General features: G+C 36.7%; 2 protein-coding genes and 1 non-coding gene across 3 annotated transcripts; all 3 read left to right on the top strand.

Annotated features, from left to right (window-relative positions):
* The first annotated feature begins 1610 nt into the window (after positions 1-1610).
* On the top strand, positions 1611-8727 carry LOC101299079 (inositol transporter 1-like). The gene is made up of 6 exons (XM_004296689.1): positions 1611-2335; positions 3387-3457; positions 3854-4189; positions 5928-6035; positions 6870-7055; positions 7788-8727. Exons 1-6 carry the CDS (start codon positions 2191-2193, stop codon positions 8436-8438), a joined length of 1497 nt encoding a protein of 498 aa, XP_004296737.1. The 5' UTR covers positions 1611-2190; the 3' UTR covers positions 8439-8727.
* A 1437-nt stretch (positions 8728-10164) lies between these two features.
* LOC101299372 lies at positions 10165-11759 on the top strand. Its single transcript, XM_004296690.1, has 2 exons — positions 10165-10563; positions 10640-11759. Exons 1-2 carry the CDS (start codon positions 10197-10199, stop codon positions 10717-10719), a joined length of 447 nt encoding a protein of 148 aa, XP_004296738.1. The 5' UTR covers positions 10165-10196; the 3' UTR covers positions 10720-11759.
* Positions 10751-11759, top strand: LOC101299662. Its single transcript, XR_184460.1, has 3 exons — positions 10751-10844; positions 11017-11080; positions 11223-11759. It is a non-coding gene; the product is annotated as an uncharacterized LOC101299662 (transcript).

The following is an 11759-nucleotide window of genomic DNA, read 5'->3' as shown; positions in this document are numbered from 1 at the left end:
CATTTGGTTCTTTTCTTTATCAACTTTAGTTTTTATCTTGCAGACTAAAAACTAGTTTTTATGTTATTGTACTTCTTAACTTTGAAAAATTATGTATGTTCAATTTTTTTTTTCTTCAAATTCTAGCCGATTGATATTATATTGAAGATTTGGAGTTCAAATTTTACTCTTTTGATTATAAATTAAAAAATTTATAATCAGAAAAAAAAATCTAACAGAAAATGAAAGAAAATATATAAAGAGAGCTGTGAAATAGTAAATATATAATAAATATATTAAATAACATATTATTATTAGTTTTAGATATTCAAGGTATTTTAGGCAGTTTGGGATGTGTATTTAGTATAATATTGAAATGAAAAACTCGATGGGTAGTGTATTAAGTAAGGGGTGTGTATTAAGAGATTAGGGGTGTGTATTTAAAATTACTCATCTAGAAATTCTAGATGAGAAAAGAATTTGGTATAATTATTGCCTAAATTGGATTTTAGAAGGATAAGATTGTATATTTTGATCTAAGGATGACATGACATGATTTTTAAAATTGATGATGTGTCTATGTGACATGACATGCCATATAAAATTAAGGTCATAAATCTTAGATCTTATTAAGGCCCTCTAGCACTACCCTTAAGAAGTATAACATTTCTTCTTTATTTTGTTTGGAGCATGTAATTTTGAGATCGTGATTTTTTTAAAAAAAAAAAATTGAGAATGTGTGACTTATGAGCTATTAATATGTTTGTACTTTGTAGAACAATGAATTTGTTTCATCTTTGTGTTTAGGGAATTTAAATCGTCCTTGTTTCAACAATAATGAACAATCATTTTTTTTTTCGAGCGTTTATTTTGAGTGCCTCGAAATATTTTCCGCCTTGAGTCTCCATGGTTACGGGACCGGCCCTGCATTGAATCACTCAATAACAAAGTATTATATCAACAATCTAAAAACTGTTATATACATGTGCTAAAACTATAAATTACATGACCAACAAAATACATCATATGATCAAGATTACACGGTTTTTTAGGCTTTTAATCTGTGTTAAGGGATCATGTTAGAACTCCTCCCTTGGCCACCAAGTATGGATTGAAATTTAAATTCAATCGTCTTAAGGGAAACTCGAAGTTGGGTAATGAAGTTTCACACCTAAACTCTTATCAACTTGCAATCCATTGATTTTATTTATTTTTGTTAATGTATTGATCAAGTAAGTTATTGAACCAAGCCTTTAAACCCTACGCGCCGCTCCTTCCTTCCAGCGCCGTGAAGATAGTTTTTTAATGACGACTATCAATCAACCATGCGTCATGGTGACATGACTGACATCCATCTATATATGGAATTTTAAAGGGATTGTAAACTTTGAAACACAACGAGCGCTTATTAACTTTGTTCAATCGAAAAAACCATGCCTTATCTTTCTATCCTAGGCTTTGGCCAAGAAGGATCTGATGAATAGCCTTACTATGCGTCTAGGGTTTAAGGATAATATTTGTTTTGAACAAGTCCGTGTTTTTAAGTTAACTTGGATGATTTTGTCTTAAGCTAATCAAGGTGTTTTGTTGCCCCTCAATTGCTGGTTCGCAAAATAAAGGTGGAAGCACCTATATATATATGTCTTTGTTGTTGAATGTTACGTGCTGAATGATGCTCGTCCTTCCAACCAAGTGCGAAACAACATGTCGAGCAGGGTGAAACTAGAGCGAGGAAGGATTTGAAAGCACCGTAAGTCTAGACTCACAAGTGAAGTGAGCAGTTTTTGTAGCTGGGCTGTCCCCATCTGAACACGTTTCGTTTCCAAAACATGATTAGTTACCCGACCTGAATAGTTCTAGTTATCCAGATAAGCAAAGCATCTTCATTTTGGATATTTGCTCATACAGTCAACAAGAGCTGGCCGTTCCGGAAATTCTTTCTTTGTTCGAATCATTTATTACCCCGACAACTTCCCTTCTCTTTTGAGACTTTGTTCTTGATCTGGTAAAGTTGTTTGATTCATCATCATCATTGTTCAAAACTGAATTCTTGGTTTTTGTTTCTGTAATCGGCGGGTTTGTGTGTATGTTGTTCACGATTCATTGAATTTACTCAATTTAGATAGGATAGGAAACAAGGGGCAGTTGTTTTGGGCATTATTGGTGTAGTTTTTGAGTGGTAAAGGTGATAATCTGAGAGAGGGAGGGGAGATGACGTTGGGTTCGTCGTTGCCAGGGAGCTCAGGGTACTTGGATTTGCACCCAGACCGGAAAATGTTCTATTTCAAGAATCCGTACATTCTCGGTTTGACTGTCGTCGCTGGGATTGGTGGACTCCTCTTTGGCTACGACACAGGTATCCCAATTTCTCTCTCTAATTCTTTCTCCTTTCACATATATCCAGCACATACTCGTCTACCTATATTTGTATGTAAATTGTGTGTAAAATTAGCAACCAATGAAAATGTTGAGCCTGATCACTGTGTCATGGTGTAAGAGCATAATCATGGTTCATTGGCATGGTTGTCAATTCTGTTCTTTTTTTCTTTCGTTTTTTTGCTTAGACACAGTGAGCATCATTGTATGACCAAATTAAATAGCATGGTTGATGTGTGTATTTTTATGTATATTATGTTCTGTTTATCTTGATAGTTTTATACTGTGTCTATCCTTATCATTTATAGAATACCACTAATGTGTATCACATTTAGTTACATGCTAAGAACCTAAGTGGAGGGACACTGGTTACGCATTAGTCCTGCACATTAGATTCTTAACAAAGGCTACATCCTTAGAGCCAGTTTCTTAAATACTCCATCAGATACATGGCGGAAATCTTGGTTGTTAGGTGCTCCAAAATTGATTATTTATTAAGCAGAAACGAAGTCAGTTTCAGCATTTTGGTGTTAGGGAGTATTTTTTCCTTCATTAAAATCTTTCCGTCAGGAATATAGATTTATTCATAGCAGAGTAGTCCATAGATCAAGGTACAGAAACAACAACAGTTGACCAGGAAAACTAAGTTTATGGAGATTATATATTGAGTTAAGCCCAAGTAATTACTACCTTCATGGATCAATCACATTTCTAACAAGTGTCATTTTTCCGCTGTTCATTGTCTAATTAATAATTTTCTTCTTCTTGTGAAGAAAATCAAGATCTGGTTCTCTCTCTTTGTTTAGGCCTTTTAGGCCTTGCTTGTAACCAAAAAAAAAAAAAAGCAGTACTTGTCTGAGCTAATATCAGCAACTCTTCCCTTTTTTTTTTTTTGGTAGAATACCAAGTGCACTTGATATAAACAAGTTTTAGAGCTAGCCATTTGTCCTATTTTGCTTTACACTTCTGTTTCTTATTTCGTTTGTTTTACTTTATATTGGAGATGTTATCACATTTGATATTGGTTGCAGGTGTTATATCGGGCGCTCTTCTGTATATCAAAGATGATTTTGAGGTTGTCAATAACAGTAGCTTCCTCCAGGTACAAGCATTTCAGTCGTGGCAGCTTTTTCTTTACATGGTTGTATGACTTTTATCTTTGTCACGAGTATGAGCAGTTCAGGAAAACAGGAAAAGAGAACCATTACTTTTTCTTAGCATATTGTTGAGTAGGCATCAGACTGAAAAGAGAACCGTGACCATTACTAATGGAGGGATCTATGACGTAACTCTATTAATGGCTGGATTTTTATTTTTTATTTTTTGTTTTTATTTTCTTTGATTTTTTATTTGCGAAACAAAGAAAAATATCATTATGTGAATCTTTTCTTCTTAAGAATATTATTTCATTTTTTATTTGCAAAACAAAGTGAAAGATCATTATGTGAATCTTTTCTTCTTTAAAATATTCTGATAATTTTGATTATTTGATTTACAGGAAACAATTGTAAGCATGGCCATAGTTGGTGCTATAATTGGAGCAGCTGCAGGTGGTTGGATTAATGATGCTTATGGACGTAAGAAGGCTACGCTTCTTGCTGATGTTGTTTTTGCTCTTGGGGCAATTGTCATGGCTGCTGCCCCCGATCCATATGTTCTTATTTTAGGACGACTTCTAGTTGGTCTTGGGGTTGGTGTGGCTTCTGTGACTGCTCCTGTCTATATTGCAGAAGCATCCCCTTCAGAAATTAGGGGAGGACTAGTGAGCACCAATGTACTTATGATTACTGGCGGCCAGTTTCTTTCCTACCTTGTAAATCTTGGTTTTACAGAGGTAGACCTATCTTAGTACCATTTGGTTTGCTTTCACCATCTTCCAATAATTATTTGTTACTTCCTTCTCCTAAATGAAATCGTATATCTCATGGAACCGTAATGTATTTCCAGTGCTATAACTTGTAGTGGAACAGAGTCTTTTTTTTTTTTTGGTCGTAACATTTGGGGAAGATAATTGGATTTTAGGTCCTCATAGAGGAGAGATATGGCTACCAATCGACTGTGTTTAGTGAGGAGACCAAATTTGAGGCTGTTTTGTTTTGTTCTATTTTACTACTTTATTTAAGTTACTTAGGCTTTGTAATACTGAAATTCAGAAAGAAGAGACTAATTCTTTTCCTTGGGGCTTGGTGTAAGTTGGATATTCCTTACCGGCAATGTTTTAAATTCACAAATTTTCAGTTTATGAAAGGTTTCTGCATCTATGCCCAGTTCATTTGCCAGTGAAAAAGAAAAAGAAAAAAAAAAAAAAAAAAAACTACAATTCTTATATTGTTGTTAATATTTGCTAGTTTCATTGTCACTTGGTTAAACTAGAATACTAGTTTTCGACTTTTACAGCTTCTTCTGAAATGTCATGAGAATATATTTTTCCCCTTTAAGACCACTGAATGACAGGAATGTGGAGGTGTACTTGAAAGATTATCTGATAATTGATCATGAGGTGTTGATGGTATGAATCCCTGCCATATTTTTTTTTGTTCATAAGTATATAGTTTTTCCTTGAACGCTTTACCCAGCAGAATTCAAAAGGTTTTCATTTTCTTTTTAAATAATAAGCTTCCGGGTTGAGTGTTCCCTGCCTTTTTTTTGTTCATTATATATAGTTTTTCCATGAACTCTTTACTTCAAAAAGGTCTTCTTTTTCTTTTCAAATAATAATAGGCTTCTGGGTTGAGCGTATTCTTTTTCTTGTGCAAAAATTATGCAGATTCTGTGTTATGTAAATCTTCTTATAATTATTTTGCTGGCATGAAAGGTTTTCAATTTTGCAGTTTAAAGGGGCAGCGTCAGGATAAGTGTTTGGGGCTGAGAAACATTACTGAAGGAAGTTCTTTCCTGCCTAAGTTAGATGATGCATAAGGCTATGATTGTTGAAAGCATGCTAGTATTTTATCATACTGAGATGTGATATAGGAACAACATATTGTAACATAGCTTGTTTCTCCTCTCATATTTTATATTTCTCTTCTCTTATAGTTGGTAGCAACAGTTATCTAGTGATCTTAAAAGTTCTCTTCTCTTATTTTGTTATATCTCTTTACTTAATGTTTCATCTTACAAAACAAAAAGGAATTTTTTTTCCTATTATAGTAAAAATATAACTATGGCTGGAGTTTGAAGATTCGAAAATATATTTAGAAGTTTCCACTGTACATCTATAAAGACTTTTTAAATCCTCACATGGTTTCGTTTCTTATGATGCTTTTGCATTTACTGTTTCAAGATCTTTACGAGTTTAACTACCGAAACTATGAAATTTCTTGAAATTTTATACATTTTAAATGTTCTATGAACTTGATGTAACTTGCAACATGCGTTCTAGTGGTATCATTTGGTTTTCTGCCTTCTAAAATCTTGGTATCATAGTTTGTAAGTTGCATTAGTGTATTTGGCTTAGGGGCATAGGCAATAATCCCTAAGATTAGTGGAGGCATGGTTTTTCTGGTTTGTTGTTTTCAAAGGATCTCCAGTATACTACGTACATATGTATTAAATTCTCAGTGCATGTGTAGGTCCCAGGGACATGGCGATGGATGCTTGGAGTATCAGGTGTTCCTGCAATCATTCAGTTTTTCCTCATGCTTTGTCTGCCAGAGTCTCCGCGATGGCTTTTTATGAAGGTAAAATTACATCCTATCATTTGATTTTTATTTCACTTTAGAGAATAGGGGGTAAGGAGATACATTCTATAAAATAAACAATAAGGGGAAAAGCACTGTTCATATCTTTGCTGAATTGTGTTCCCCCCCCCCCCCCCCCAACGTTCCGGTGAACGACCCTATCATTATACTGACCAAAAAGACTGTGTTACCCCTTAATGCAAATTTATTTACAAATGTTCAATTGTTCTAATCAAAAAGACGTTTGTGTCATTGAAAATTTTGTTACTTCTTTATTTTCCATTTTTTACTTGGTTGTGGGCATGGGGTCAGAGGTGTCCATGGTGGGTTTTGGCAAGGGGAAGGCCATGGTATGGTGGTGGAATTAAAAAAGGATGGTAGAGGCTATGGGGTTGATGGTGAATTTTGTGCAGGTGGCGGAATAGGAGGTGGTAGAATTGGAGGTGAGCTGTGGATTTTGCAGGCATGGAGGCCATGATGTTGGGTGTGGATTTGGGGAAGATGGATGTGTTTGTGGAAAAATAGGGGAAGGCGAGGGAATCGGCGGTAGATTTAGAAAAGGTGGTGGCATGGGAGGCGTGAGATGGGGATTGAATATTGTTCATCATCAAGAAAGCGCGGGTGGTATCTAAAGCACTGTTAGATAGGTTTTATTTACTAGTTAATCATATTCCGGAAGGGTTTTAAATGGGATACAACCTCAATTACAGTAGAACTGGATTGCATCCCTATATATACTTGAAGCTAACCATCCGGGGATCCTAAATGCAAATTTCTTATATTGTTATAGTGTGCAAAGTTTTCTGATTTTCCCTTGTCTTTCTCCTTTTGCAGGATGATAAAGAGAAAGCCATTACTGTGCTCTCCAAAATTTATGAAGTGTCTCGCTTAGAGGATGAAATTGAATACCTTTCTTGTCAAGCAGAGGAAGAGCGCCATAAGAAGAAGGATGTTAGCTACTGGCAAGTTTTCCGATCAAAAGAAATCAGACTTGCGTTTCTTGTTGGTGCAGGACTTCAGGTACGATTAAATGTTCACTTCTAACCGTTACCCTACACCCTATCACCAATTAATAAGAGAAGGAAATTTCGTGGGATGGAAATTTCACTACATGTAATTCAAGTTGGCATATATCTGTAAGTTTTTTTTTTTCTCTTTTCTAATTTGAGTTTTAATACAACCGATTGTCTGTGATAATACGTCCAGAGTGAGAACTTCTGTCAAAAATCTATAAGTTAAGTGGAAGGTTATTTCCGAAAAGTATAAGGTGCATTTTAGTGTTATAAGGGTGAGAGGATACTAGGATAGAGAGCAATTTTATCTACACAGGTATACTTAATTTACTGGGGAAACCCTGACCCGAGCGAGTTAGGGGTTCATACTTCGATGCGTTGCATATTAGTTTTGGTTCCAGTTACATGCAACAGCTTTTACTGAGACAGTTGCTCAGGTTTTCTAAGATCCTTATGTGATTTAAACCAAAATATTTCTTGTCTCAAATCCTGCAAACCTGTATGACAATCTGAGTTTTACTCCATTATGCATTATGTGAGTTTTGGATGACATCTTGTTTGATGGTCCTTAAAAGAGCTGCACAAATTGAATGATTACTAAACCCTAAACCATTATACATCTTGTTTCTTGTTTTGGTTGATGTTTCATGATGTCAATTGATTATAACCAAAATCAGAATGATTATTTTAATCACAAACATGTGGATGTTCTTATATTGAAATATTTATGTTTGTTCAGGCATTTCAGCAATTCACTGGTATTAATACGGTCATGTACTACAGCCCAACGATTGTCCAGATGGCTGGCTTCCAGTCCAACCAGTTAGCTCTTTTACTCTCCCTAATTGTAGCTGCCATGAATGCTGCTGGGACGGTGCTTGGCATTTACCTGATTGACAAGTTTGGCCGGAGGAAGCTGGCCCTTTCGAGTTTATGCGGTGTTATTGTATCACTTGTTATCCTCTCGGCTGCATTTTTCTCTCAATCATCTGGTTCTTCAAGTGGAATCTACGGATGGATTGCAGTCTTAGGTTTGGCCCTATACATTGCTTTCTTTGCACCAGGGATGGGACCTGTGCCATGGACCGTGAACTCCGAGATATATCCTGAAGCATACAGAGGTATCTGTGGGGGCATGTCGGCTACTGTGAATTGGGTGTCAAATTTGATCGTGGCACAGAGTTTCCTGTCAATAGCCGAAGCTGTAGGAACCGGTGCAACCTTCCTGATCCTAGCGGTTGTGGCTGTTATCGCATTTATATTTGTGCTTGTGCTACTGCCGGAGACAAAAGGGTTGACATTTGAGGAAGTTGAGAGAATTTGGAAGAAGAGGGCTTGGGGCAGTGGTTCTAACTCAGAAGCTCTTCTTGAGCGGGCAGATGAGTCTTAGGATTGTATACCATATTGTTTTATTCTATAAGCGGCTAGATGTTGTGGCAGACCAACTTGTATCTTGCCTCAATCGATCTAATATATGCCGATCCATTATTTTCAATATATGCATAGCATGAAGGATGAAACTCGTCATCCCTTGTGCCAAATGATGTTGGTCGAAGACTTTCAGACTTTAGGTCTGGACAATAATACGGTCGGAGATGTGAACTAGTTGGCAATTCGCACCGGCATAAAACTAAGAAGGCATGTGAATGATGTGAGAAAAGAATCATTCCTTTGGTAATTTGTCCATTTTTCTTTTGTACGTCATTTCAAAACCGGACCAATTCATTTCCTTGTAGTACAGGTTGTTTCACAGTTGGTTTCACAAAGTTTTGTCCCTAGTCACTCTAATGCTCCTTTCTTGGATAAAATTTGGAAATTAGCTTTACCGCTTAAAGTTAAAAGTTTTATTATACAATCGGTAAAACTAATTAACCCGCAATCGGTTAAAAACTTTAACTTTAACTACTGGGAATTCCCCTCTTAATGCCCAATCTTTTATGTGCTGGTTAAAGTCCTTGTTTAATCATCAAGATAAATCTGCTTTACAATTAGCTTTGATGGTAACTTGGTCTATTTGGCATATTCGGAATCATCTTATTTTTCGATAAAGAATTGCTGATGCAAGGCACTGCTATTTTCATGCTACTATGTTTTTGAATAATTATCTGTCAGCTAATACTGTTTGTTAAAAGCAAAAAACATCGAGTATTCCTATGATTAAATGGCATCCTCCGTATAGAGATTTTGTGAAAATTAATTTTGATGCCTCTGTTCAACATAACCGTGCTGCTATTGGTTTTGTTTTTCGTGATGCCGATGGTAATCCTCTGCTGCTAAATTTATTGGTGAACTTATGTTCTAATTGTTGAGACCAGCTTTGAAGGAAGGTCTTCATACAACATGGTTACAACAAATTCCAAAGGTTGTTATTGAGGGAGACTCCAAGGTTTAGATTGATTGTATCAATGGCAAGGCCGCAACTCCTTGGTGCATTAGTTCGCTTCTTCAAGATATTCGATGGTTGGCTTCCCAATTTCTGACGTGTTTTTTTCGACATATCCAGTGCGAGACTAATTTTGTGGTTGATAGATTAGTTGCTCTAGATTTGACTGTTATAGTGCCTCTCATTTGTTGTGTCTCAAGCGTTCTATTTGGATCAATTAGGTGTCCCCAAAGGCTTTGTTTTGGAGTTTGGTTGTTGTTATAATGAAATCGGAAAAAAAAACTATAATCAATTATGATCGATTGTGACTTATGGCTTACACATATTGATAATTTATGTGTTTGTCATGCATGTATGGCGAAGATTTATCTTTTGTTTGTTGGGTACATTATTCAGTGACTCACTTATCAAACCAATGATTGATTGGAGTTAATAAAGGGTTACTTTTGAAACAGGTAAATTAGTTTAGAAAACGAAAATGATTGGCAGGAGAGATGGATAGATTCCAAAAGGTATCCGGATGGATCACGCGTCTCGTCATCTGATCTGATCTGAGGTCCTTAATGCTGGAGTTCAGTACGTACGTGACACAACGATTGCTCAGAACTCACGTAACACTAGCTGCTATTTTTGCAAAGCCAGGTGTCCACTTCCATTTCCTGTCATTTCAGTCTCAATTATTAGAATTATTAGGGCTGTTTCGATCTGAGCTTGCTTTAAAAACAAGAGAGCAGTTGTGAGCGAGAGAGAGAGAGAGAGAGAGAGATGGACGCCTTCACCGAATCTCTAGAATCAATCTACTCTTCTTCTGCCTTCAACAGACAAGTGGAGCGAGAAGAAGCAGAATTACCCAAGCTGAGAAGCTTGTCTTCGAGGGAGAAGAAGAAGAATCAGGTGTTGCTTGAAGGCTATGTGGATTCTGACGATCATCTGTCGAGGACCAAGAGCTTGACGGATGAGGATCTCGATGAGCTCAAAGGCTGTTTGGATCTCGGATTTGGCTTCAGCTATCAAGAGATTCCCGAGCTCTGTAACACCTTGCCGGCTCTTGAGCTCTGCTACTCTATGAGCCACAAGTTCATGCTCCATTCCTGCTCTTCTCCGATCGCCAATTGGAAGATCTCCAGTCCTGGTTAGTTATAGCTTTCCTTTTTGTTCGTTTGATTCCATTCATGTTGATTTTGATTTCGATTTGGTTAATTGTGCAGGTGACCATCCAGAGGATGTGAAGGCGAGGCTCAAATACTGGGCACAGGCTGTTGCCTGCACACTTAAATTGTGCAGATAGATTACAACTTTAAGCAAAATCATTTTCTTGTGGAAATGAAACATCAATAGGTCCTTCTTGCTCGTTCATTCTTTAGCTGGAGAATCTGTTGATGATGGATCTGCATGCGCTGAGGAAGATTTCAGGTTTGAGATCAAACAAATACCTGAGTCACTATTGTCTTAAAATTGTTCCCAAGCTACTAGGACCATTGTTTATGATACCAAGAATAACGAATAAGCTTACCCTTTGTTTATTTTCTGGACAATGTTTCGATGCCTATCAATATTCCAACCTTAGCTGTTGGTTTCTATGCAGTGGTTGAGGTGAGAGCCTCCTTTGGAGCTTCACCAACTACTTTCTGTCCTCTGCATTTGCTGAGGTAACTAACCTAACTTGGTCCACATTGAATGCTTTTGCGATGCTAACAATTATGATCCCAATCCTATAATGATTGTAATGGTTCTTTGATGCTTTAACTGCACCTGCCTGGTCGTGCTTCTCCGTCGTATGGATAGATATAGGTCCTACCTTGCTGACAATTTGTGATGCTTAACAATGTCTGAGGTCTGTGATGCTTAATGCTTGATTGTGCTGACCAATCATTCGGCTGGAATTCCAGATGCAATTGAAAAGAGGGCGCGCGACTACTAGATTCCTGATCTGACCATGAAGTTTGATCCATAACTTTACAATTTAGCTCTCTCGGGTCTTGTTTTCGTGGAGACTTTCATTAGTAAGGTTTCTTGCGTTGATGTTAAGCAACTGACTAGTTACTAATGTATTCTTGCGGAGATCAGTACGACGATTGATCTTAGGTTGCATCTGATAATTTACATAGTGAATATTGTAACTGGGAGACTGAGAATGCAGAACATAGGAAATATGAAATATATACAATACTATGATATGTGAATGAATGTAAGTTATAATGCTTGGTAGCATTGCAGATATTGGGATTAAACTCCTCAAGTTATAGAAAAAGGTAAGAGAAAGCTTTGCCTTTCATTCCATGGCTTGAAATAATTAGTTTGGAAGGAAAAAGTCTGCTTGTTTTTGAC

This window comes from Fragaria vesca, linkage group LG4 (assembly GCF_000184155.1).
Source record: "Fragaria vesca subsp. vesca linkage group LG4, FraVesHawaii_1.0, whole genome shotgun sequence".
Lineage (NCBI taxonomy): Eukaryota > Viridiplantae > Streptophyta > Magnoliopsida > Rosales > Rosaceae > Fragaria > Fragaria vesca.
Note: the sequence above shows the minus strand (reverse complement) of the source record. Positions and strands in the feature narration are given on the sequence as shown.